Here is a 26835-nt window from a genome sequence, read left to right as displayed (position 1 = left end):
GGTGATGATGGGTTCTGATTATATTTTGTAATTTGTTAATGGAGAAAAAATATTCACAATCTCACTATGTTATGGTCTTATGTTACCTAAAACAGGAGAAGGATAACAGCCATTATGATGTCAATGAACTTTGTTGAATGTGAGGAATGCAACATTTTTGAATAATGACTTTTTTCTAATAAATACGGGTCAGATTTAACCTGGAACAGCCTCTATGTACAAAAATGTATATCAGCTGCACAAAAATAAAACAAAAGTTACAATACAAAAGTTAAAATATTTCCATTTTGTATATTCTGAGTCACTCTGGAAAAAGTGGCTACAAGAATGGTGTTGAGGGTGTTGTTACTGCTCACAGATGTAAAAACAGGTCAAATTTGACCTGAGCGGTATGTAAAGATTAAACATTAATCTGTACTAAACCAAATTGTCAGTGACAATGTTAGATTTGAAGTTTGGTAATCATTTCTATAAAGGCCGTGACTACAATATAGTTTATTTTTATTATCAGTCATAAGATCATGAAAAGAACATAAGACAAAACAACCTATTAATTTCATCAAAATACTTGGTACATTGCAATAAAGTTTCAATATTAGTTACAATTGTTCACTTCATTCCGGTCATTCTGATCATTGTGCATGAAAAAGTATAAATGTGGATTTCGTGAAGCATATTGTAATGATAATGGCAGTTACGTAGGCCGATAAAAGCAGACTACACGGTAACTATGACTGTTGGAAAGAAGCTTTCTGGCACAGGTCCAGATAGGAAGGTGCGGTGTGTTGCCCTGGGGGCGCAGATTTTCAGAGCAGGTAGGATATTCTACATTTGGATTCAAATACAATAGCGTGGTGCTCTGGAGGGACAAAGATAACGTAAAACAATGAAAGTAGTAATTTATCAAGTTGACAATAAAGACGTTGATTCCTTATCAAACAATGTGCTGTGCTGTGAAGTTACATATATGTTATTATTCCAGCTGAACCCCTGGAGCTAATGAAAGTATGCAGCCAACTTATAGACACGAGGCAACTTTTGTTGAAGAACAAAGTAAAGTTCGGACCTCGCGCTGCTTTTACATCCTGCGCGAGCCTGTACGTTAAAATGATGTCATGGGTACACCAAATGCCCAAATAAGGAAACTGACACATGAAAGTGGAATTTGTTCTGGTTAGTTTTCTGTTTTAATGGGAGGACAGCTGACGTGTGTGTGGTCTCTATATATGCTCTATATGTGTCGGTGTGTGTGTGTCGGTGTGGACTGCATGTTGACGTGTGGGAACATTGTGTGTGAGAGGCTTTAGTTTGTCGAGGAAAGAGAAAAGAGGAAGCAGTTCCGCCCTCAAAATCTGCCTGGAGGCCGAGAAGAAAAGAGTAGAAAGAAAAGAAAAGAAGAAAGCAAGGAACACAGTAGTTCAGGGCACCGGCTTCAAACCGAAAACTAAACCCAACGACGGTGTTATTCAGTTAGTTGATGTTTTGGCGGATGTACAGTGGAACTCCGGCGGTACTTCGGATCTCAGGTGTGGCGCGTTAAAAATCCTCGTTGTAAAAAATGAGCTTCATATTGACAAGTCTTAGTTCGAAGCTGCTCCGATAAAGTCTTCCATGCTGGTGTCTTCTGCTAACATTACGTGACAGGCGGATTCTCGAGAAGTTACTTTCATTTGGCTTTCGCTCTTGGTTTGGGTTATTGGCTTTAAGCTGCTGGTGAACGACGGGACTCTGATTGTGGCCCTGGAAGGTTTCTGATCCGGACAAATCCCAGTTGAAAACCAGCATGAGTGGAGAAGAGGAAAGATTCAAACTGGTGGTTGTGGGAGGAGGAGGGGTGGGGAAGAGCGCCCTGACCATCCAGTTCATTCAGGTACCGACTTTCTACATCATCTTCCTACTGTGTTAAAACTTAGACATGGAGCATGTAGTTGAGGCTACAGTAGGCTACATACATGTTGCACATATGTGTGGTACTCTATCATACATGTGGTACTGCACAGGCTGTAATGCATAATGTAGATTATTTCCATAACGTCAGGTCGGTGGTGGGAGTAAGTGCACTGTTATAAAGGTTGGAACCATTGACTTTATTGGTTAATAAACCACTAACCAACGCTTTATAGATCAGCTATTGGCTATTAGCCTAATTAGACAAATCTTTTGGGCTGCCAGGATATGAAGAATCTCTGGCTGATGTGCCATTAATAGTCAGTGTCACAGTTTCTCAGGTTGTAACTGGAGTTAGAGTTCTCACAATAAGAATGATCAATTAGCGATGGAGGAAGTACTCAGTTCCTTTACCTCAGTAAAAATACCAATACAACAATGTAAAAATACTACATTACAAGTAAAAGTCCTGCTTGAAAAATCCTACTACAGTAAAAGTACATGTGTATTATGAGCTTGATGTAGTTAAAGTATTGCAGTAAAAGTAGTGGTTTTTCCCCTCTGACTGATATATTATTATATATGACATCATTAGATTATTAATAGTGAAGCATCCGTGTTAGAGCAGCATGTTACTGTTGTAGCTGCTGGAGGTGGAGCTACTTTCAACTACTTTATATACAGTTAGCTAGTTTAGTCCAGTGGTTCCCAACCTAGGGGTCAGGCCCCTCCAAAGGGTCAGCAGATAAATCTGAGGGGTCGTGAGATGATTAATGGGAGAGGAAAGAAGAAAAAACAAAGTTCTGATACACAAATCTGTTTTCAGTTTTGGACTTTTCTTCTAATCTTTGATTTTTGCTGAAATATTGGATCATTTGAACATTTATTGAAATGAAAGCATGTGAGAAGTTTAGAGGGAAAAATCACTATTTGGTGGAGCTGTTAACAACTCATAGACATGTGAAATGTGACCCCGACTACACACTGCTTTTTATAAAGCGTCAAAAGCCAAAAAGGTTGGAAACCACTGGTTTCATCTTTAACAATGTGTTGTATTTTAAAAGCTTGTTATATTATCCATTGTGTCAAATCTTCATCTGAAAAGTAACTAAAGCTGTCAAATAAATGTAGTAGAGTAGAAAGTACAATATTTCCCTCTGAAATGTAGTGGAGTGGAAGCATAAAGGAGCATCACATGGAAATACTCAAGTAAAGTACAAGTACCTCAAAGTACAGTACTTGAGTAAATGTACTTAGTCACTTCCCAGTCTTTAATCTTACATGTAAATAGGTTGTAAATAAATACATTTAGGCCCAGAATCTTTGCAGCCCTTTTTCAGAAGGTTGGTGGTCAAATGGGCCATTGGACCAAAGATCTAAAAAGCCAAAGCAAATGTTATGCTGGAGGAGGATTTTCACAACCTGGCGGCAACTCAAGTAACTGATGTATAAAGCATTTGTAAGTAATTTATAAAGCCATTAGAAACAACTTATAAACCATTAGGGTGCCTTATTACAATGTGGAACCAATCATGTATACCTCAAATTTTCCAGACTACACATGAGTCAATTAGATGTTTCGGTGTGTTTTTCCAGTCATTACTGTACATTATGAAAATCAGCTTGCAGTCTTGAGAGTTGCTTGCAGAAGGTCGTCCATCAGAGTAACATCATGTCTGCTTTTATTTCATTTAACTGATGCTGCATGTTAATACATTTGTATAAACACAATAACAGTTTTGACAAAAATAAACACTGACACAATGTTCATTATGATGAACTACAGAATTTTTTTATATCAAACATGTTAAAATAAAATAAAATATATTTGCAGTGAAACAAAACAAAGAAAACAAGAGCAGCAAACGTTCAGTAAGCAACACAAATATAAACCATTGTACACTTGTGGTTGAAATATGCTGTAAACCACAAGTCAAAGCATGCAAGTGTTATTGAGTTGCACTTGAATGTAAAACAAAATATCACACTGTTTTCCTTCATGTCTGGCTATGATTGGCTGGTCGCATTGCCCAAACACAGTGAACAAGACAGAACCAGACATTGATCTGTTCCAGCAACAAGCAAGTCAAAGCATTAGAAACTGAAAGGACAAAAACAAAGTGGCACCCTGGAAGGCAATAAAACACATTCAAAACACTGTTGTATGGTGTAGAAAATGTTGCCACTAATGCAATGGATTTATAGTGAGCGGGTTACACATGAAAAAACCGTGCTTGAATTTGGAGGTTTGATATGTTACACATTATTGTGGCCATATTTGAGATTGGGCAACCAGTAGCAGTGCTGCATTTAGTTCTAAATGTGACCATTTAACTCAGGTAACCATCACTGATCACTCAAAGGACTGTTTCATTTTTATATTTTTCTAATTGATTAAAAATCTTACATACTTTATGTTGCAGGCAGCCATTGCTTCAGAATCTCACTGTTAGCTCCTGTCTGTGGTGGTTGGTGGATGTAGATTAACATTAAAGGACATGTTCACAATTTTTCAAGTCTGTTTTAAAACAACAGTCAGGTGTCCATATGAACAGTGAAAGAGGTTTTCCTCACTGTAATCATTCCTCCTGTTCATATTGGCTATTAAAAGATCCCCTTCAAATGTGCTTCAATGTAAGTGATGGAGGCCAAAATCCACAGTGTGTCCACACAGTCATTTAGTGCAAAAATACATTTAAAGTTGATCTGAATCTCATATGAGGCTTCTTTTTTCAATTGTTCCCAAAGAGGAGAGAGCATAGGTCGCCTAGAGAAAAAGTGCTGCACCCAGCGCTTTTGTCGGAGTGCTCTGACTTTTCTGTGTGGCAGCTCCGTGCGCTGCTAGTTGAAAATCTCTGAACTTTTCAGAAAAGCACTGGAGTCGTCACTCTTGCTCCTTTTCAGGTCACCAGTCATATTAGATGATCATTGCTCTACGGTTGTCAGATTGCTTCCTCTGGGGGTGATGCTAGTCTATCATACAATGGCAGTTAGAGTTGTGATACATTGTCATAGAAATTGTCAAGATATTGTTGTCATAGAAATACAACCCACGCGCAGTGTTTTTTTTCTCTCTTCTTCTTTTTTTCTCTCCAAGCGCTCGGCCAGAGAAGAACGCTGTGGACACACGCCCTTAGTCATATCAAGTGGATATCTGCCACATTTACAGTCTTTTTAGCATCAAATTCCCTCTTTGTGTTTCCTCAGACAGTGTTTCCTCGTTGAGCTGTGGTGGAAGTATAGTAACAAAAAGAGTGAAAGATATCTACTTGATTTGACTCATTTGGACGCTGAAGCTTCATATTAGCTTCAGATAAACTTATAAATACATTTTTGCACAGAAGGAGGACTGTGGATTTTGTCCCCCATCACTTCCATTGTAAGTGCATTATGAAGGGATCTTCTAATGGTCAGTATGAACAGGAGGAATGATTACAGCAAGACAAACATGTTTCAATGTTCATTTGGGCTCCTGAATGTTGTTTTAAGACAGACTTGAAATCAGCATTCTTATCATGCTCACAATGACATGCAACATTTGCTAATTAGCATAAAACACTACAGCTGAGGCTGATGGGAATGTCATTTTTTTGCAAGTATTGGGTCATAAACAAAGTATTGTGCAAAAAAAATGACCTGATGATGGAGCTAGATGAGTACATGAGACAAGAGAAAAATGTTAACCTTACATCAGTAGGATTCATCTTCTGGGGACCAAGATCAAGACAAACCATTGTATTTAAGAGATACAGTCTACTGTAGGATGTATTGAGGCTATTGTCAATCAATAGTAGCCAGCAGCTGCAGTATAAACTGTACCCACAGCAGTAGCCTGTTATTAACACTCAGTGTGTCTCACAGTCCTACTTTGTGTCAGACTATGACCCCACCATCGAAGACTCCTACACCAAGATCTGTAATGTGGATGGGAAGGAGACCCGGCTGGACAGTAAGTCTCACTCACACTGGACATGAATTCATAAAATAACTGTTTGTCAGAGTTACTTCAGGGTGTGTGAAAGGGTTTGTTTGAAAGCAGAGGGTGTGTTGCACAGTGATACGATATGACACAGGCAGTGTGTTTGCTCTCGGGATGTTTCATTCCCTTGTTAGGACTTGTGTTGCTGCATCAGTGTGTTGGGTCACACTGCAGTTTCACCACACAGTAATATGTGAATCATCAGATGTACGCAAATGAACCCTGTAAAACTTCTAAAACCTTGTCTGTCTGCTCTTTATATGTCTCCAACATTACTGTGAAAATTATAGTTTAGAGAAATTTCAGCTTCTTGGGTGAACAGAAAAAGTGGGAAAGTCATTATCACTTATATGTCATATGTTATACTGTATTGTATAACATATGAAGTATTGTGTCTGTGTCTGTTTTTCTAACCAAAATTCAACCTGTGTGCTGTGGGTGGTGTAAAGGGTGGGACCAGCATATCATGACACATCGTTTCTCTGTCTCGTGACGGGTTCTGTCAGAGTCCTCAACAGGAACATGGGCTTCCTCAGCTCCAATTTGTACCTCTCATGTGCTGTTACATTTGGTTCACAGAGCTAAGCGTTTGTTTTTCTGAAAGTTAAATCCCTGGTGGTTTCCAGAATCCTTAAAGACTTTTGTAACCATCTAGATTAGAAAATATTCCTTCTGCTGTACAAAAAATTACAGAAATTACTTATTTCATCGCCTGATTTGTAGGACATGAAAGAAACCGAAAAAGTTATTCAGTTATTTTTTTCTACATCAATGCTTCTTTCCATTATTTATTATTTTCATACTCAATTATGCACTTATATGTATTTTGTTTTACAAAATGAATAAGGACATATATCATTTCTGGCAAAAATCTTTTTGATCATGCCATGGACAGAATAGTTCTCCATCCAGACTGTTAGAAGAGTTTTTGAGGATTGTGGAAAAGTGTTGTTAAGCTACCTTCTAGGTCTTTTAAAGGTCTTTAGAGATGCTTAGCTCTGTGACTCAAACTAATGATAAAACACAAGACAAACAAACTGGGGCTAGGGTTTGCTGTGCTCAGGGGTCTTTCCCATTTCAGCACAGTCAGTATATGTTTGAATTAGCTGGCTTTGCAAAACCTGACATTGATAATTTGAGATTACTGGAATCCCAAAGCTGTCAGCTGGTTATCAGCATACGGGAAAACAAACAAAGCGTCAGGGTCTGAAAAGCAACTCAACTCTTAGAAATGATTGTAAATGAACCAGTGAGTCCTACCCACTCATAGAATACTTAGCTTCCTAACATGCATCATATAACACGCAGCAAGCTCTGATGTAGTTTCCAGATACTTCCAAGTATATTCATCATTCTCCTCAGCATCATTGGCATTGTGTTGATTTTTATTCCCTTTTAATCAACCTTCATCTAATGCCCTGGAGAATAGAAACCACCATTCCTTTACCTCCAGCTTTGTCTGTTAAAGGTTGGTTGTGGCATGCAAGGCAACACGTGAATACAGTATATGACAGGCGTGTGTGTGTGTGTGTGTGTGTGTGCGTGCGTGTGTGTGTATAGTCTTGGATACAGCAGGTCAGGAGGAGTTTGGGGCGATGAGGGAGCAGTACATGCGCTCAGGAGAGGGCTTCCTACTGGTGTTCGCACTCAACGACCGGGGCAGGTAATGGAAAGTGTGTGTGTGTTGTGTCTCTTTCACCTACTTTGCTTTTAGCTTAATGTGTGCCTCAGATGAATTAATAAACGGTTCATCATCAGTGTAACTGATGTGATGAAATCTCTCAGAGCGTCAGTCTTCCTGTTAAGAGGAAGTGCAATAAGTGGTGGTGAGAGCGGTGGTGAGACTGACATGAGAACTCACTATGTACTGTCATTCCGATACATGTACAGGGAGTGGACACACTATTATGTACAATCGATACAGATGGTTGACATGAGTCTGGATTTTCTTGTTTCTTCAAAGCTGCTTATGATCCATCCAGAGCTGTTGTCAAAGCAACAAGTCCTTAAGCCCAAACCTGCTAAAGTGCAGCTTATTGACAGTTAGGTGGATCATGACCAAGACATATTAGGGTTAACCATAAACTCAGTTTTAGATACAAATCTCTCACTTTTTCAGATTTATCATGAAAGACAATTGATATAATTATGATTTTAGATGAGAACATGTTGGTTATTGACAATCATCATGATCTGTTGGTGTAATTATCATAATTTAATTTTTATAATGAAGAGTTATCTTTATTTACACAGGATAAAATAAACAACAAAATAAAAGTTTGTGCACTAAAAAAGAACCACTCCAAATTTCAGCTAAAAGATTCTGAGTTAAAAAACCAACAGAGCCAGAACATATGGCATTTAATTTGACATTTCAATGGGAATTTGTCATTTGAACACTAAAACTTATTAAATGTTAAACTCCAAAACTCACTTTGCTGAAGTATGTTTAAGCAGTTAAAGGACCAGTGTGTAGGATTTAGTGGCATCTAGTGGTGAGGTCGCAGATTGCAACTGACTACCCCTCCCCTGCAAGGCTGGTAGCAGAACCTACGGTGGCCTCAAAACTAGTAAAAAAACGTGAAAGGCCCTCTCTAGAGCCAGTGTTTGGTTTGTCCGTTCTGGGCTACTGTAGAAACATGGCGGTGCAGCATGGCGGGCTCTGTGGAAGAGGACCCGCTCCCTGTGTAGATATAAAGGGCTCATTCTAAGGTAATGAAAGCACAACGATTCTTATTTTCAGGTGATTATACACTAATGAAAATGTAATATTAATATTATATTCAATTTCTGACAAGTCTCTGCTAGTGGCATCTGCTCTGCTAGATGCCACTAAATTCTAGACACTGCACCTTTAAAATTGCTATTTGAGATGTTTTAAGGTTTCATTTTCATAGCAACATCACTCGCAGTACATCCACTGGTAATATGTGATTGTTTAACAGTGATCAAAGTGTGGAAACATTGTGAAGCACAGTGTAAAACAAAATAAAAGTGGTAACAGTGCAGAAACATAGAGAAAATAAGACTTATGTCCATTGATCTATTGCCCCAGTGCATGCTGGGAGGGTTCCCAACACACCACACCTACCTCATGTAACTGCAATCACATGATCAGCACTCAGCCAATCATATGAATGCTGATCATGGTTTCAACTCTTTACTCATTTTGCCTTTGTTATTAAAATAACTCAATCCAGGATGAAGAAATCAATTAACAAACTGCCTTCCAAGAACCAAATTAGCCAGGTGAGAATTAACAGGATTATGTTAGCCTGATAATAGCATGTTAGCCTGAATTAGTCAAGCAACATTTGAAGTACAGGGCCCTGTTCTTCATTTGTGCATCTAATTTTCTGTGTGTTCCTGCATTGTCACTGCTGTGTTGTTCTACATTGTGTTCCACAATGTTTCCACACTTTCAATTACTGTTAAACTATTAGATGTTACTAGTGAACATGGTCAGACTGCCAGTGATGTTGGGTGCATGATCGGCGAGGTTCTCCTCATTGAATATGCATAAGATTCTTAAGTAATCATTATAAACTTGCTATGAAAAAGGGAACCTTACTGAAAACTCTCAAAAAGCAGCTGTAAATGCATAAACAATTTTCAGCAAAGTGAGTTCTGCAGTTAATCATGTAATATGTTTTAATGTTTCAAATATCATTAAATGTCATATATTCTGCTACATGGGTACTTTAACACTCCAGTGTTTCTGCTTATTTTCACTCGCACATTGTGAGAGTATGATAACATCCTAGTTATCGTGGAATTGTTTTGAGTCATCCTCCCTCTCTTCTTTAAAGGACATCTGTGTGAAAGGTACTGTTATAAGAGTAGCGTAGCTGCTTTAAGAAAAGGGAAGAGAGGACTTGACTTGATTGGTCATTATTTTGTCCATTTCTTGTACACAGTTCATTCCGTCTTGTAAGTCAGAATCCATATCAATCCAGGCTTGTTGACATTTTGACTGCTAAGTCTTTCACTCTGTCCTCCCAACAGCTACCATGAGGTCCAGAAGTTCCACACCCAGATCCTGAGGGTGAAGGACCGAGACGACTTCCCCATGGTATTAGTTGGAAACAAGGCAGATCTGGAACAACAAAGAGTGGTAACTAACACCTTCATGTACCATTGTTCCTGGTTCTTGGAATATAGTGGGGTGCAGAGATAAGCACTACAGAGCCAAGATCAAAAGAATTTGAGCTTTTTTCATCCAAGGTAGGGTGATTGAAACCTGTTTGAACTTATCATGATATGTATAATTTCCTTTAGGCGATTTGCAATAATTTTGTAATCACAGCATAGAAAACTAACAGGTCCACATGATGCTCAATCTAGGGGATCTTTACTCCTCTTCAGTAGGCATGAAATTGTTGTTTGGGTTAATGCCAGTGGTAGTTTTCCAATTTTGAGTACCTCTTCAAACCTAACTTCTAAGTTTGGCACTAACTTGGTTGAAAAAATGTATCAAATTCTGCAGGAAACCCCTCTAGTCCTGGAGCCTAAGTTCCTGTTCTGTAGAGTTTGAACTGGATTTTAAGAGCTGTAATATGTTTATCAAGTAAAGCCTCAACAACTGGATTTAGTTTTGGAAGATCTAGTTAACTGATAAATGATAGTCGCTTTCTCTGGTTGAACAGAATTTTCTGAGGGAAAATATACATTTGAGCAAAATTTCTTGAATTACATTGTAGTTGGGGACTTGATTTGGTTGAGCCTGTAAAGATTTGTGTTACTCAGATGAAATCTGGCTTAGTTGATGTGAAAATAATTTAGATGCATTTTCTCCAAATTCAAATAACTGCTGTAAATCCCTCTTAGTCTCTTATATAAGCTGAGAACAGTTGCCAAATGGTGCTTTTTAAAATTTCTGAGCTGGCAATGGTTTGAATAAAGAGAACGTGACAGAAGCAGTCGCTTTTAATCACCAGGACAATTTGGGCTAAATGCTGTTCAGAAATTTGAAGCTGAGTTGGATTGGACTTTGTTCAGAAATAACAATGCTGCGATATTGCATATTAGTGACTAGTGAAAAAACATATTGTCAATGAAGAAGTAGTCCAATCTGGAATAGCTATGATGTGCTGAAAAGAGAAAAACAAATACTGACTGACTGAAATACTAATTTAGTTTTCTCCATGGATCTGTGAGACCCTGCGTTTGTGTAAATGAGTTAAGCAACATAGCAGCTTTGGATAGATCGAACTGGACATCTAACACACAGTTCATATGGCAGAATCCTAAAAAACATATTCCACCCACTGCAGCTCAGAATGGTCCACCAGCCCAGACTTGCTTTACATCTCAAATGTGTGAAAAGAAAAGGTTGAATCATAACAATAGAAATTGCCAAAGTTATTCAGTTAAATGTGAAGGTCACACACACACTTGTCTCACATCGATGCTCTTCAGATTAACTGCATGAATCCATTTACTTGTAAATTAAACTGCTGCAACCATGGAAGCAAACAGCAATCTGTTATGTTTAGTAATTTTTCTTTTCGTTGAAGGAATCAAACCCAGTCCCAGACACATTTCTATTTTCTATTCTATTCATTAATATTGATATCATTGAAATAGTAAAAGTTAAAAATCTGCTTATGTAGTATCCATTTTCACATCTGGCCAAGGGCTGAGTGTGACATTTAGCACCTCTGCTGGTGTGTAAAGTGTTTATACTGTTGGTAGAGCACATTTATTAGCAAGTTTAAGATGCTTGATCCGCAGACGACAAAGATGGATGTAGATACTTGATCCCATCCTCCCAATGTGTTTGTTTGTTTGAGAACGAGAGCACAGCTGTACAGGATGAAAAGAATGATATGACTGTGTACTACCTTGACATTTTTTATTTTTTCTGCAGATCTCTAGGGAGGATGCTCAGGCGTTCGCCAGAGAGAACAGGATCCACTACATGGAGGCTTCGGCCAAAAACCGCTACAACGTGGATGAAGTCTTCTTGGAACTGGTGCAGATTATCAGGTACAGTCGGTATTTATTTTACTTGTCTTACTTACTGTCCAACAAGCGTTCCCACTGCTCTGCTTTCTTAAAGTATTGATCGTCCTGGTCAATACAGATGCAGTAGTAAAATGGTGGCTACTATTTACTGGAGCACTGCTGCACACACCTGGAAGTACCTGGAACTTAGATTTAGTATCACCTCTTGAGCAGTGCCCAAATTTAGTTCCAGCAACTTGTCCCCAAAGCATGAATACACTTTGCATTTTGTTAGGATTCTGCAGTAGAAAAGGGCTAGAAGTATTTCATCTCACTACCAAGAATCTTCCTAAATTGTACTAAAGTTCCTAGCAAACACTTTTCTCTTCAGATCTTTCAAACATACATTAGTCAATATTTGGGATATCAACAGTGAATCAAATGACACTGTAATATGTGTAAGGGGGCACTATAACCCCCTGTGACCAGGGGAAAAACTTTGGAATGATTCATTCCTCACTCTCTGTTTCTCCCATTCTTCATCCACAGAAGGTTTCAGGAGATGGAGAGTCCTCCCCCTCCAGCTCATCACACAGGGAAACAGAAGGGTGGTGGCTGTCCCTGTGTCCTACTCTAAGCACTGTTACTATGGACACCAAAGCCTCGTCCCTCTACAGCTAGTCCAAAAATGAGTGTGTGTGTGTGTGTGAAAGGGTGGTGGGGTGGGGGGATGTATTGGTGGGGGGGAGAGAGATACAGTGCATAATTTTCTTCCCAAATATTTTCATTTGCACTTTTGCCAAAAAGCAACATGTAAATCAGTGTAATCTTTTATTTTTGTGAAGGGATGTAAAGGGACAGGTTAGTTTGTACTGTTGGCAACATGAAATAATAGTGTCCATGAGTAGACATCATCACACCAGCACGTGTTATAGAAAGGCTGCTGTTAGAGAGGACATGGCGTCCTGCAGGTACAGATGTCTTCAGTGACATCATCACCACAGGTACACAGATGACTATATATATATATATGTGTGTGTGTGTGTGTGTGTGTGTGTGTGTGTGTATATATACACACATATATATATACACACACACACACACACAGATACACACACACACACACACACACACACATATATATAAAAATCACATCCCCAATGAATTTCAAACTGTAAAATGAACATGTTAAAAATGTGCATGTAACATTTCAACTTGCTTGTGAAATGTGGCACGCCCAAAGACAACTAGAGTATATGCTGTCATGCTCCATGCCTTCCTGCAGGGGGCAGCAGAGCTCCACAGCAGAGTTAAAAAGGGAAAAGGAGCAAACACAGCAGCATTTCCAGGCTGTAGCTATATTACCAGCTGCTGTGTTCATCTTTTACCTTCTCCCCATCTTTCCACTTGTGTTGCCATAAATGAGACTCTCAGTATTGACAGAATATGGAAAATATCCATTACTACTAGATGTCAATTGAAGGCACGATCAAATTGTTCATTATCCAGATGCAGACTATTTCAGTCTGGGAACTCCTGTCTCCTCTGGAGGAGGAAGTCTATTTGAAAATTGGATTAATGTAAGGTTGCATGAACTTCATCCTGGCAGTGTAGTATATATAACAACGGTTTGCACATTTCAACATTTGACTGGTGGGCAACATGTTAGGTTGACAAATATTCTCTGGATTTATATTTTTGGTGATGGGTGTCTGGTGCTAATGTCTGTTCAGGCTGAAGCCTGTTTTTTTATCCATTCATTTAGTTTTTACATCATCAGTGTTTAAAAATCACAGTGACCACAAACACAACACAGCTTGTATAGTATTAACTGATGTCAGGTGAAAGTTTATTATTGACCTTAGGAACAGCTGTTCAACAAAATAATCCTAACCCAAGGTTCTCTTCCTAGATTTTTCCTGAGCTTTCAACTGTATTTTTTGGTCTTCATCAGTGGATGGAGATGCTTTAGTTGTCATTATGTGACCTAATTGTGGAATTTTGGGTTTCAGGTGTTGGTCAGTTGGTTGTTTGTGGTTGTATATGATTTTGAGAGATGTGTTCCTTTATGTGCAGTAACCCCATATACTTCTAGATAACTCAATTTAATTGTTTTATTAACTGTATTTCTTATCTCGGTTCCCAAATGTGTATTTTTTATCATCACCTAATGTAACCATAATACTGCACAGTTGATCCTACTTATTCTTTCATTATGTGGAAATGAGACAAAGCCAACAAATATATGATGTGGACTGAGTTATGTGTTTGTATTTGTACAAGCCATGGGATGTTCTCATCAGTTACCTGAAACACATCACACAAGTTGGGACTGACCCTTCATCTCTTGTTCTTCTTCCTTGCTGTTTCACTGATGTACTGTTCCCCACAGCTCACATGTGATGTCATGATGATGTCATACACCACTCCAGTCTTCCTGTCTTTAGAGTGTAACAGAGAGATGTGAAGGTGTTGAATAGTTAGTGGTAAGTGTTGACTCCTTGAAGACTACATGTTCAGATGTCAAGGTCCACACTGACATGTTTCTGGTGGTCCCTGTCCACCATATACAACCATCTGTATCACATTACTGAAGGGTCTCATTTAATTCATATGATGTCAACTAGGCTGTCTCAGTGACAACTGAGTAAACTTATTCATTATTGAAGACAGTGATGTTGAATGGATATTGATCTTGAAAGGATGAGAGTTCTGGAAAAAGTTAATAAATGGACATTGAGTCAGGATGATTTTGTACTGCATGTTGGTGTTTTAAAGTGGATGGAAGCACTGTTAGCTGTGTAATATTGTGGTATTGCCCAACATTTCAATTGTGAGATTGTTGTATTTATCTCCATTACAATCTCTTCTTCAAAGCATTTATGAAAGATACAGAGTCATAATAACAGGAGTAAAGGGTGTTTGGTTTGGGGGTTTTTACACTTTTTGGACAAAATGTGGACTTGGCTGCAGTCATGTACTACCTCTGATCCACACTGTGCAGTATTGCAGCAATAAGGATGAGCAGCCAGCAGTCCTCCCCAGCTTCCCACACACAGGCGTGGCCAAATGAATTTGTTGGAATGCACATCCAGGCCAGAGGTACCAGACTCAGGGTTTGTGGTGGGGGAGAATTTAGCTTGCATGTCCTCCCATACCCCTGAAGTGTGTTTTTGGCAGTGATACAATCAAAAACAACAGACATGAGTCCAATTCACATCTTCAAGCACCTTCATGACTGGTGTGATAGCTTTTTATTCGTAAGAAAAGATGACATCAGTATGTTGCACACCAAGAAAATGTTCATTTCTCTCACAGCACTTTTCCAAATATTCAGTTTCATATCTGCCATTTGTAATGCTTCAGGCAGTTTGGTTTTACATCTTTACTCTTTTAGTAAGAATTTATATTTATATCTACCTTAAAACCTGCAATTCACATCATCTGTTTTATACTGAAATAAAAGTCAAATCACTTTTGTATATGATTAAAACATTTACTCAAACATTTCTTTCTGTTGTGTCTTGTGTTACATTGCACTGTTTCGGGAGTTGGCATAGAAAAAATCTATGTACTGTACAGTTATTCCATGGATTTATTGCTTCATTTTTGTTGGATGGAAGATGAATATACTCACTTGTTTTAATAATAACTGTAGATAGATAGAGCACTTAATTAAGTCTGGGATTGCTGTTTTGGGTTGATATATATTTCATTCCATGTTATCAGGATCTCATTCACATACTCTGTGACACTGTGCTGGCACCATGTGTAGTTTCACACATGTGCTGTCACAGGTCATAATATGAGGTAATGAGAAATCAACAACCAAATGATGAAATAATTCATACTTTGGCCAGTTATGGCCCAAAGTAGAGCAAACAAACTGACTTCTAAAGCAATCAGTGTTAAAACAGAAAAGCAGAACATTTCCCCAACAATCAGCATCTTTCACAGAGAAAGGAATCACTTCTCTGCTCTTATCATCCTGATAGTGTGTCAGCTGTGTGTTGCTAGTTAGTGGTCATTTTATCAAAAAACCTTAGCAGTTAAAGGAGTTAAAACTAGATTTTGACACAGGGTCACAAGATTAGGTAATGATGCAGGACCTGCTTTAGCTGATATTGTATTTCAGTGATGCAAATTGTACAATTAATTCACTAATTCACTTGAAATTAAATTAGTTTAAATGAGATTACTTACAACAATTGACACACAGTGAACCTGGGGATTTGGGGCAGTGTGGGTAGAGATTGATTTCACATCAGCAGTCATATTTCTTTACAAGTTGGATGATGATGATGTTCTTATATAATCTCATTGAATGTCTATCAGGAAAGTAAAGACTATGTTACAGGCACTTCATTAAAATACACAAACACATTAGGTTTACATAGTAAACACAAGGAACAACACACCTTCATGTTGTGTTGTTTGTGCATTCAACATTTTCACTTTTATTCATTTTTGTCAGCTTTCATTCCATATACTCATACTTTCAATTCTATCTGAATGGCACACATTATTATGGCTTTTATACATACCACACACCTCTCTAAAACAGTTTGAATAAAAACTGAACATTAAAACCTTAGGATTTATTGCAGCACTGTTGGATTACACTGCATTAGTTTTAGCTACTGGTGGAAAAAACAAGTAAACACAGTGAGCAGACAGTGAGACAGGCAGGCAGACAGGTTTGTAGAGGTTCCACCTTCCTGCAGGTATGTTGTCCAACAGGTTTGTCATGTGACGTGTTGTGTCGCTGGGAAAGCACAACACTTTTGTCTTGACCTTTCAACACAAAACTGGTAAAATTTGTGTCTTCATGTGTCTGAACATCTAGAAGAAGTGATAAGCTTTGAAAGACGGAGCACACTGTAACCAGGTAAGGAGGCAGCAGTGTTTGAAAGGTGAGTGCTGAGGCTCATACTTGTACATATGGCCAGACATGTAGCTCTTCCTTGTCATTTTCCTTTCAGTTTTTGGTTCGATGGCAGTTCTGTCAGCCGTGTGGATTCCTGTGCTGTCCCTGCTGCAGCTGGCTCACTGCTCTGTCACCTACAGACACACTCCAGGTAAACCACACCTCTTCTCTCTCACTTCATATACATCCATACTGCTCTCACCAAAGACAAAACAGTCTTTATGTGACTTTTATATCTAATTATCATAACTTGGCATCACATATGTGCCTCACATTAATGAGATCTGTTGATGAGATATGAGAGGGAACATGTAACCAATTAAATCTTCTCTGATAAATGCAACACAACTTATCTGTGCGGTTGATATATTTATAGGACTTGATTACAGATATGGACTGTATTGATCTTGTAGTGCATGTTGTAATACTGGTACATTACAGTCACTTGTTTTTATATATTGAACAAAATAAAAACGTGTAGTCAATGTGCATTGTGACAATATTGTATTTAATCAAAATCAGAGCATGTGCCCACACAGATGTCAACACTTCTGACCTTTTTAAACATTTTAAATCTTTGCATTTAATCCATTCAAAATGTATCGGCAATTTAAATTTGAATTTCATTGGTGATACATTTCATAAAATATGTGTATTTAATACTTAAGTAATTATTTAAAGGATAATAATGTTCCCTACTATATGTTCTACCACTCTGATATAACAGTTACATGCATGGTTTTTCAAGCATTGCTTTGCAGCCACAATATATTTATTATTTTTACTATTTGGATAAAAACATGAAAAGTAGCTCAGATACAGTGTTGCACTGAAGTCAAGGTCAGTTTAGTTTACAGTTCAAAAGTTTGTTTTGACTTCAAAACTATTTTGACATTTTGTTTCATTTTCATTTGAGTCATCTCTGACTCAGTGACCATTTCTTTTTTAGTTTTTTCTTCTATAGTGTGGTCATTTCATCAAAGAACATTCATGTTCTCTAATTTACTTCTTTATTCTGCTTCTTCTCTGTTCAACTTTGCCTCCTAGTTAGTCACTAAGAAATGTTATTCAGACTTTGAAATGTCTGGCCTTTAGAGGATATAATATCATGCAAATCATCAAATCCCATGAAAATACTCAAACAAACAATCTGTTAGTACACTTCTCAATATTTCCTGACTTCCCTACTCTGTCTGTGGCTGTCAGTCCCAAGCTCATCTACAGAAAAGTATTTAAAAACAGCTGACAAATACAGTATAGTTTGATTTTTAAAAAAGCTTAGTAATTTTCTAAAACAGCTGGTTACTGTAGTTTTTAGCAAATGTTATTCAGACAGGAGTAAAATAGTGCATTTGTTGGGGAATATGTGTTAATGATGATGAAGGAACATGTCACCCAGTGCAGCAGTGTGGCTCACTGACGTGGTTTTAATAGTTTTTGGGCAAAACGGAGGTCTACGCCACAGAAGAATAATATATATCAGGATTTGATACACCCTTGCTGGTTTTGGCTGCTTTTCATGGAATTTGTTGACTAAGAAAAACTTTGACCAGCTAAATCCTTCAAAGCTGGAAGTCAAAGCATCTTAAACTAAGCCATTGTTTCATTCTAGATCCTATCAGCTGGCCTACAAAATCAAAACAATGAAAAAACAAACATAGTATTTCATTGTGTGAGGGCATCTGTATAAGTGTAGATGTCTGTGGCCTGCAGGAGATCCACTGTTTGTGGACGAGCAGTCAGCGACCACCTTCCTGTCCCGTTCGCTGCTCTATAACAGCTGGGACTTTGAGGTGGTGGTGTCTGACAATCTGGAGAGGGAGTGTGTGGAAGAGACGTGTACTTATGAAGAGGCCAGAGAGGTGTTTGAGGATGACACTAAGACGGTAAGCTGCTAGTAGTCACTGTCTCTCTACTGTACACTCGTGCATGTAGACACATAGAGCTTTTTTCAGTCCTAAGGAAGATAGGGACAGTCTTGTTTCAAACCTGAGTGGCTTGGAGGTTAATATCATCTGAACATTAGTGTTAAATTGTGGTTTCTGCAAACCACGTGATAGTTGTGTGAATTTTTGGAAGAGAACCAGAAATCAAGGGTACAGTGAATGCCTTTTAGTTGTTATCACTTCAATGCTGCATTTGCAGTTATAGAGTGCAGAATAACTATGATATCCATTAAACTGAATAATAACCCCAAGAGTCACCTCAACAACACTTCAGAAAACATTTGGGTTTTGCATTTGAGGAAAGGCATCTGAAGTCATGTCCACACTGGCTTAAATTGAATTTTCTGTGTTGGAAACTTGATGTATTTTTCTTCTTTCTCCTTTTAATGAAACTACTTCATTAAATCTTCTTTTGATTCCATTTTTAGGAAAAATTTTGGACCCATTATGTCAACAGTCATGGTAATGCTTTCAAATTAATATTATATTGATATTATTGAAGTCTAAGGACCTTGGTATTGGGCTCATTCAGCAGAATGTAGTGTTTTCACATCAAAAATACGTTACAATAAATACATAATTTAATAATTAACATTTCCGTATTTGCTAATATTTTATTTATTCTATCTGTTTGGTTAAAGGTACACTCCCTGATTTTGTTATACTGCTTAATAACAGCTCCAAATCCCCAAATCTCCTCCTGTATGTCATCACTGTCTGCAGAGGATATTCTGGGATTTTGAATTTGGGGATGTTATTGAATTTTACAGCACAATCCGAGAGTGTATCTCTGGTCATTTAGAATGTCTTAAGCCTTTTAAAGTAGGCTGTACTCAATCATCAAATTCTCTGTGGAAGTGTAGTCAATATACATTCCTTCTACACAAAGAATGTAATGTGTGAATGTGGACTCATGCTGCAAACTTAAGTTTATAACTCATGTTTTGTATTGATTGATTGCAGCAGGTGTCATTCATCATGCATGGAGCAGTCAAAAAGTAGAAATATCGTGCAGTTTCACGTTGATACTGTAGGTTTCACTGATGACAAAATCTAGTTAGACCAACAGAAGACAGTCATGACCAAAGTCATCACTGTAGTGATCAGGGACTGACTGACTGACTGGTGTAAGAACCGTTTAAGGAACAAAGGTTTGATGTTAATGAGGTTTGTCTTTGAAGCGAATACACCCAGAGTGGATGTGTCAGGGCTGGTGGCAGGGATCCTGGCTATCCTAGTGACTGCTGTTTTTGCAACTGTGCTGGGAATCTACTGCTACAAGGCCAAGAACAAGGGTGGAAGGAGTTCAGCCCAGTAAGTTCACTCCGACGTAGAACTTTGCGGAGAATCATTTTTGTCTAGCTAACCCTAGAGATGGGGAATAAAACAGTGACTTTGGTCCATCCAGAAATTTGGTTTAGACCATAACACTTTAACATGAAATTTGCTTTGGATATTCATGGTCCTCAAATAATGATTTCTAATGTCTTCAGTGAACAACCCAACCTTTTATCTGGCAACACCCAACATTTTAGTCCATTAGACGGATTTTGAAAAGAAATCACCAGATTTACATGAAATTTGCTGCACATATGAAAATTTAGTCTATAAGGATGATGGGAGACTCTCAAGGGACCGCTACTGTTTGCAAGACGAGAGTCCCATGACCCACAGAGGCAGCAGAGGACGTTGGTAAGTTCAGGCAACTTCTACTGTAAAGCTTGTACTGCAAGAAGGTAGTCAGTGGACAAGAAGATGTAATTGTCCTTTAGAGTAAACCTCTACATTTGGGGATGGCCTGGTGTTATTTTTTGAGGATAATTAATCAAATAAATAAAGAAATCCCCAGTTTATGCCTCTTATATAATCCTATTTATGTCATGGTTATATCTTAAAAAAACAGTGGTCTAAAACAATTTCCAGCATTCTTCAGATTTTTATCTGTGTTTAGTTTTGACAATTCTATACCTTATTGAGTCAAACCCACAGCCAACAGTGATTATGCTGGCACAGCATTGTGACCTATTGTACCTCGCACAGACGTATAACAGCTACCTCTGTTGGTCACATGACCGTCATCTTGTATGTCCTTGTCCTTTGAGAGTCTCCCAAACCCCTAGCCTTTTCTCCAGTACCACCAGGTGAAATTTTCCACTTGTACGCAAATATCTATCAAATCAGGAAATCAAACATATTTGCTGTAAAATGTACAGGGGCACAATCATGTTTGCTCCAGACTTGATGAGCTTTACAGTAACTAAACCGGCTTGTTTGATTTCTGTATGTATCCAGAGTTCCAGTGAGGATGGCACAAGACGGGCGTCCAGCCCCAGAGATGGTGCCCCTGGCTGGCATAATGGCCCCAGGACTACCCAGCTACAATGACGCTCTAAACCACAGTGGGCAGCATGATGCCCCACCACCACCTTATTCAGGGTAAGTGAATGCTCCAGTGCCTGGTGTGTACAGGAAACTTACATGGATCCAGACTAGTGGCTCCATCTAAAGTGGGCCAGAATCTAACCAAACACCTACAAAAGGAAGGATGCAGGTTAGAATTTGCAGATGACACATTTGCATTATTTACAAAAAGTATTTTAAAATATACATTTTATAACAATTTTGTAACAAAATTTCTGTCAGTTAAAATGTATCCTAATAAATCCTATAAATTTTAAATAAAATTATTTTATTTAATAACACCATTTTACAAACATCTTTCCTGACAGAATGTATAATCTTTAAAAAAAAAAAAAAAAAACCCTACATGCTCATGCATCATTTTTCCAAACCAATTTGGATTTGAATACTAAGTAATGCTACAGAGCAGGAATGGTTGAGCTGGCAAATGCCACCATATGACCAGGGGCAGAGTGGGAATAAAAACCCAAAAACTCAAACCCACCTGGAGACACACCACCACATATTGCACACTTGACAAGAATCATGTAGTGAACAGATATTAAATTAACTACGATGATTAATTTGTATCGACAATACATGAAACAGAAAAACCTGCACAATAATTATAATTGTATAATTGTTATTTACAGTGTCAGATCAGATTCTATGGTGGTTTTATTGCTGTAGTTTGTTAAGACAAACTACGGTAATCAGAAATCACATATCCACAACTACAACAACAAATAAGCTACAGTCTCAGAAATGACCATATAACTGACCATATAACAACAAAAAACTGGACATTAATAAGAAAGATTGCTGGTATTTACTGCTGTCCAAGTTACATTGTTGGCTATTACATTATATTTCTATTTTTCACATTCTACTCTCTATAACTAGTTACATGTTAGTGGCTACTAAGAGTGTGAGATTAGAATTCAAACTGCATTAAATACAGCACCAAACATTTACATTTCAGTGGCTTTTCTTCATTGAAAGTTCTGTAGGTTTGAGCCAATCACACAGATTTTGGGTGCTTTAATTAGCATATTAGAATTTCTGATGAAACCAGAGCCTAAAATGAAGCTAAATAACATTATCCTGCTAACTAAGTACTAACTTCCTGTTATATTCTGCCTACCACGGCTGTGACATGTATGAATGGCAAAGTCATTGAAGGTGGGGTCTTGGTTATTCAGGATACCTAAAACATATTGAGATGAAACATTACATCAGTCAAGTAACAGACAACTTAGAAAACTAAATCATGATCAGATTTATTTTCTGAACTTCTCTTGATACATCTTACTTGTTTTGCATTGCCCATCCTGTATTTTCTATTCTCTGGTGTCTGTTTAGTAAGTTGAGGGGTCCATTGGCTGTTGGACTCACATGTACCATGCTGTCATATAAGAGTACTCACACAGATCCTCTCTTTGACCACAGGGGTGCGCCATCAGAGCCTCCCAACCCAGAAGACAACGATTAAGAGAACTGGCAGAGCTTCTTCATTATGGTTGATGGGCACTGGCGGTTTGAGTGAACTTTTAAATATTGCATATTTTTGAATCTACTGTATTTATAAGTGAAGTTATGACACAATCCCAGAGTGGACGCAGCTGACAGTATGACCTGCAGAGTGGCTGGACAGTAGTCCACCACAGATGTGATGCTTTAAAGTGGGTGCAGGTGAGGGTGGGGTTCATTTTTATGATTGCACTGTACATCCAACTTATGTTTGTAAGGAACTTTTGACCAGAGAAACAAAGGACAATTAATTCTGAGACTGCTGTGAGAATATTTGTGAATATTACAAATATTTGAGAATATGTGGGAGACAATTGTGAGACAGCTGTGTAAGAATACGGAGATGTTTTATACAATAAATTACATAAGAGTTACACATGCCTCCACTCCTTTATTCATCTATTGTAACTTGTCTAGCCAGTAGAGACACGTAAATGAACGTAGGAGGATGTCAGCACATTATTCTTTACACGTTGCAGCATGTGTTTGTTGTTTATCACAGCGGTTGATTATAGAAAGCTGCTACACAAGCTGAGCTCTTTCACAAGACTACAATTCTACAATTCTACAGTCCTCCACAATACTACACTACTGCGCTGCCGTGCATGACAAATTGTGTGTGTGTGTGTGTGTGTGTGTGTGTGTGCGTCCGTGCGTGCGTGTGTGTGTGTGTGAGGGAGGGAAGGAGAGGATGAACGCCAGCCCAGTCATTCCTCTTAAAAATGGCGTCTTGTGAACAAAATGAGCGAAAATAGCTTCACTGTGGTGTGAGAGAGCAGCAGCAGAGCAGCTGCAGGATCAATGTGAATATAGCTCCGCTTATTAAAGCTGCTGAAGAACGTGGAGCATCTGTTCTACAGCCCATCAGCTTAGCACAGGAGACAATAGACAGTGAAATATATGGGGAGAGGAGAGGAGGGAGGAGGTGCTCCTGGCTGCTGTGACCCCCCCCCCTCCTCCTCCCCCTCCTCCCCTCGCTCCTTCTCCTCCCTCCATTCCTCCCAGTCTACAGGCTCGTCAAGCGGAGAAATAAACAGAAGCGAGCGCAGAGAAGAGAAGACATTCCTCCCTCCCCTCCCCCTCACTATCTGTCCATCTTCATCCAGCCCTTTCTTTCATGGAGAGGAATTATCCCGCTGCAGGCTTCGGAGATCTCGGGTCTGGGACGGGATGGAGTTACGACAGATCGGCCAAAGCAAGGTAAGCTTCGGTGGCCAGAGCATGGGCACCCATGGGCTCCTCTGGGTGCACCAGTGTGCTTAACTGGCTCTAACAATGCCAGGCACAGCGCTGCCTCTGCATTCAGCCCGCCTGCATGGTACTGCTACACGGCCACCAGTCTCAGGTACAGCCAGCCGTATTGTCATTAGGGGGAGGGGAGGGGTTGGGGGGCTGTCTCTAAAATGCAAGGAATGCGATGGAAGGTTAATAGTGATACGGAGACAGAGGAGAGGGGATAAACGAAGGGGGATGGGTTGCTGGAAGCCGAGTGTGTTATTTCAAAAATGAAAGATCACATCTGGGTTCCAGCACTGCATCATTGTTATCCATCTCCACTGCAGCTTTGTCTGGCTTTGGACTTAACAAATGCATGGCAGGGACACTCGCAGCTCGGTTGGCAAGATTGATTGGTACACAACTAATTGGCTATAGCCTACAAATCCCATCCATGTAGCAGTGCAAGCCCTGCTGCTGTCCAGCAGTGGAAAACAATCTCTGCATTTCTGCATTCCATAAGAAAGAACAAACAACGTGTGCAGAGTCCATTGTATTTATTTATTCCATTAAAAAATAAGAACAGTCAAACTAAACAGAGACAATCACTGTAGTTAATGATGGTGACAGAAACGCAGCTGCATGGATTTATTCACCAGAATGAGAGATCTGGCTGATGCTGTGTGAACACTCACAGTGACATTTTGACTTCTTAAACAGTACTTTAAAATGACGTCACGTGACTGACAAACGTGCCTACTGTCGCCAGATAAAACGTCATTCAAGTTTAGTTAGTAACGTCATGCTGAAAATAAGATAGCATTGTCTTTCAGCCCCGTTAGGCTACATTTTTAGTTACCGTGCACTTAATCCAGAATGTGACTGAATGCAGCTGCAGCAGCCTCCGCTGTGAGGCTACACAACAAACGTTAGCAAACAGGCTAATTATCCACTCTGACAAGTAATGCTGTCTTAAATACCGACACATTCTGACTCTGTGTAGCTACACTGCCGCTGCTTCATCAATGACAGATGAAGGTTTTCTTTTCACGTTACTGTTGCCCCGTGTTGGAATGAAGAGCGGCCTCGAGCCATGCAAAGTTGCCTAGCTCCTGTTAGCTTTGCTCCACGTTAGCGGTCGCCTTGACAACCACATCAGTCTCAATGAATGTCTGTCAAGAACTACTTATCCATTGAGACAGCGGGTAAGTTTGTTCTTTTATTCAAAAATGTTAACATCAAACAGAATAAAGTAATAATAGTAGTAGTTGTAGTAGTAGTAATAATAATAATAATAATAATAATAATAATAATAATAATAGTAATGACACATGGATTGATGTATCCATAATTAAAGGACAGGTTCACAATTTTTCAAGTGTGTCTTAAAACATCAGTCAGGTGTCCATATGAACAGTGAAAGAGGTTTTCATCTCTGTAATCATTCCTCCTGTTCATACTGGCTATTAAAAGATCCCCTTCAAATGTGCTTCAATGTAAGTGATGGAGGCCAAAATCCACAGTGTGTCCACACAGTCATTTAGTGCAAAAATGCATTTAAAAGTTGATGTGAAGCTTATATGAGGCTTCAGCAGTCTGAGTTAGTCATATCAAGTGGATATCTGACACATTTACAGTCTTTTTAGCATCAAATTCCCTCTTTGTGTTTCCTCAGACAGTGTTTCCCTGTTGAGCTGTGGTGGAAGTATAGTAACAAAAAGACTGTAACGTTGAAAGATATCTACTTGATTTGACTCATTTGGATGCTGAAGCTTCATATTAGCTTCAGATAAACTTTTAAATACATTTATGCACAGAAAATGTGAACCTGTCTTTTAAGGCAGATGAACAAGTGCTAATTGAGTTGTGTGCAGTGTGCTTAATACTTACTTTATTCCAAAAACGGAACATTTATGTTAAAATGAACAGTAGTTTAATTTTATTGTCTGTCTCACCCTCTGGTTTAAGGGGAGATCTAATGCTGTGGTCAAATTGTTCCTGTCCTTTGCTCTCAGTAGTACGTGGTTGCATCAGCCTGCTCGGGCTAAACTAAAGGTTAATTGATGGCCTCTTAAAGGACACGTTCACAGTTTTTCAAGTGTGTCTTAAAACAACAGTCAGGAGCCCAAATGAACATTGAAACATGTTTGTCTTGCTGTAATCGTTCCTCCTGTTCATACTGACCATTAGAAGATCCCTTCATGATGCACTTACAATGCAAGTGATGGGGGACAAAATCCACAGTCCTCCTTCTGTGCAAAAATGTATTTAAAAGTTTATCTGAAGCTGATATGAAGCTTCAGCGTCCAAATGAGTCAAATCAAGTAGATATCTTTCAACATTACAGTCTTTTTAGTGCCAAAGTTCCTCTTTTTGTTACTATACTTCCACCACAGCTCAACAGGGAAACACCGTCTGAGGAAACACAAAGAGGGAATTTGATGCTAAAAAGACTGTAAATGTGTCAGATATCCACTTGATATGACTAACTCAGACTGCTGAAGCTGAATATAAGCTTCACATCAACTTTTAAATGCATTTTTAACAAGGGGATCTTTTAATAGCCAGTATGAACAGGAGGAATGATTACAGAGACGAAAACCTCTTTCACTGTTCATAGGAACACCTGACTGTTGTTTTAAGATACACTTGAAAAATTGTGAACCTGTCCTTTAAGTGGCTGTTAGGTTTGTTCCAGGCATTCCAGGTATCCACCTGTCTACCCTGAGGTTAGCATTAGCAACATTATATCCATATCATTATATTCATATTTCAGTTATTTTATTTATTTAATAATTTATTTAATAATTAGCTTGTCTGAACAATCACCACAACAAAAACAAAGTTATTTCATGAACAACAATAAGAAAAAAGTAAGCATGTACCCAGATATAAATGTTTGGGATCATTCAGTTACTCAGCTGTAATAATTCTGTTCATGCAGGTTTCAGACTTTTATTTATGTTCAAAGTGTACACTCTATAATAGGAGTTCATTGACATGTG

General features: G+C 38.7%; 3 protein-coding genes across 4 annotated transcripts in view; all 3 read left to right on the top strand.

Moving 5' to 3' along the window:
- The first annotated feature begins 1134 nt into the window (after window positions 1-1134).
- On the top strand, window positions 1135-15319 carry rras (RAS related). The gene is made up of 6 exons (XM_067615533.1): window positions 1135-1870; window positions 5749-5836; window positions 7427-7529; window positions 9872-9980; window positions 11736-11854; window positions 12362-15319. The coding sequence occupies exons 1-6, from the start codon at window positions 1784-1786 to the stop codon at window positions 12447-12449; spliced, it is 594 nt and encodes a 197-aa protein (XP_067471634.1). The 5' UTR covers window positions 1135-1783; the 3' UTR covers window positions 12450-15319.
- A 1149-nt stretch (window positions 15320-16468) lies between these two features.
- On the top strand, window positions 16469-22963 carry prrg2 (proline rich Gla (G-carboxyglutamic acid) 2). Its single transcript, XM_067616543.1, has 7 exons — window positions 16469-16700; window positions 16795-16890; window positions 18453-18625; window positions 19114-19147; window positions 19867-19999; window positions 20978-21121; window positions 22535-22963. The coding sequence occupies exons 2-7, from the start codon at window positions 16806-16808 to the stop codon at window positions 22575-22577; spliced, it is 612 nt and encodes a 203-aa protein (XP_067472644.1). The 5' UTR covers window positions 16469-16700; window positions 16795-16805; the 3' UTR covers window positions 22578-22963.
- Window positions 22964-23598: 635 nt separating this feature from the next.
- The window catches only part of prr12b (proline rich 12b), a 40436-nt gene continuing 37199 nt past the window's right edge, over window positions 23599-26835 (top strand). The window contains exon 1 of one of the 2 annotated variants that reach the window (XM_067615974.1): window positions 23599-23815. In XM_067615974.1, the coding sequence (XP_067472075.1) occupies window positions 23733-23815 (83 nt within the window). In that variant the 5' untranslated portion in view covers window positions 23599-23732. Of the gene's footprint in view, window positions 23816-24131; window positions 25036-26835 lie in introns of those variants that run through there. The other variant, XM_067615975.1, reaches the window with a different exon arrangement.

The sequence above is a fragment of the Thunnus thynnus genome, chromosome 17 (assembly GCF_963924715.1).
Source record: "Thunnus thynnus chromosome 17, fThuThy2.1, whole genome shotgun sequence".
Classification (NCBI taxonomy): domain Eukaryota; kingdom Metazoa; phylum Chordata; class Actinopteri; order Scombriformes; family Scombridae; genus Thunnus; species Thunnus thynnus.
Note: the sequence above shows the minus strand (reverse complement) of the source record. Positions and strands in the feature narration are given on the sequence as shown.

Coding starts and splice junctions, on each gene's coding strand:
- rras (XM_067615533.1), top strand. CDS start 1,784: ATGAGTGGAGAAGAGGAAAGATTCAAACTGGTGGTTGTGGGAGGAGGA. Junction 5,837..7,426: donor GAAGGAGACCCGGCTGGACA/GTAAGTCTCACT, acceptor GTGTGTGTATAG/TCTTGGATACAGCAGGTCAG. Junction 11,855..12,361: donor GAACTGGTGCAGATTATCAG/GTACAGTCGGTA, acceptor CTTCATCCACAG/AAGGTTTCAGGAGATGGAGA.
- prrg2 (XM_067616543.1), top strand. CDS start 16,806: ATGGCAGTTCTGTCAGCCGTGTGGATTCCTGTGCTGTCCCTGCTGCAG. Junction 16,891..18,452: donor CACCTACAGACACACTCCAG/GTAAACCACACC, acceptor TGTGGCCTGCAG/GAGATCCACTGTTTGTGGAC. Junction 19,148..19,866: donor CCATTATGTCAACAGTCATG/GTAATGCTTTCA, acceptor TTGTCTTTGAAG/CGAATACACCCAGAGTGGAT.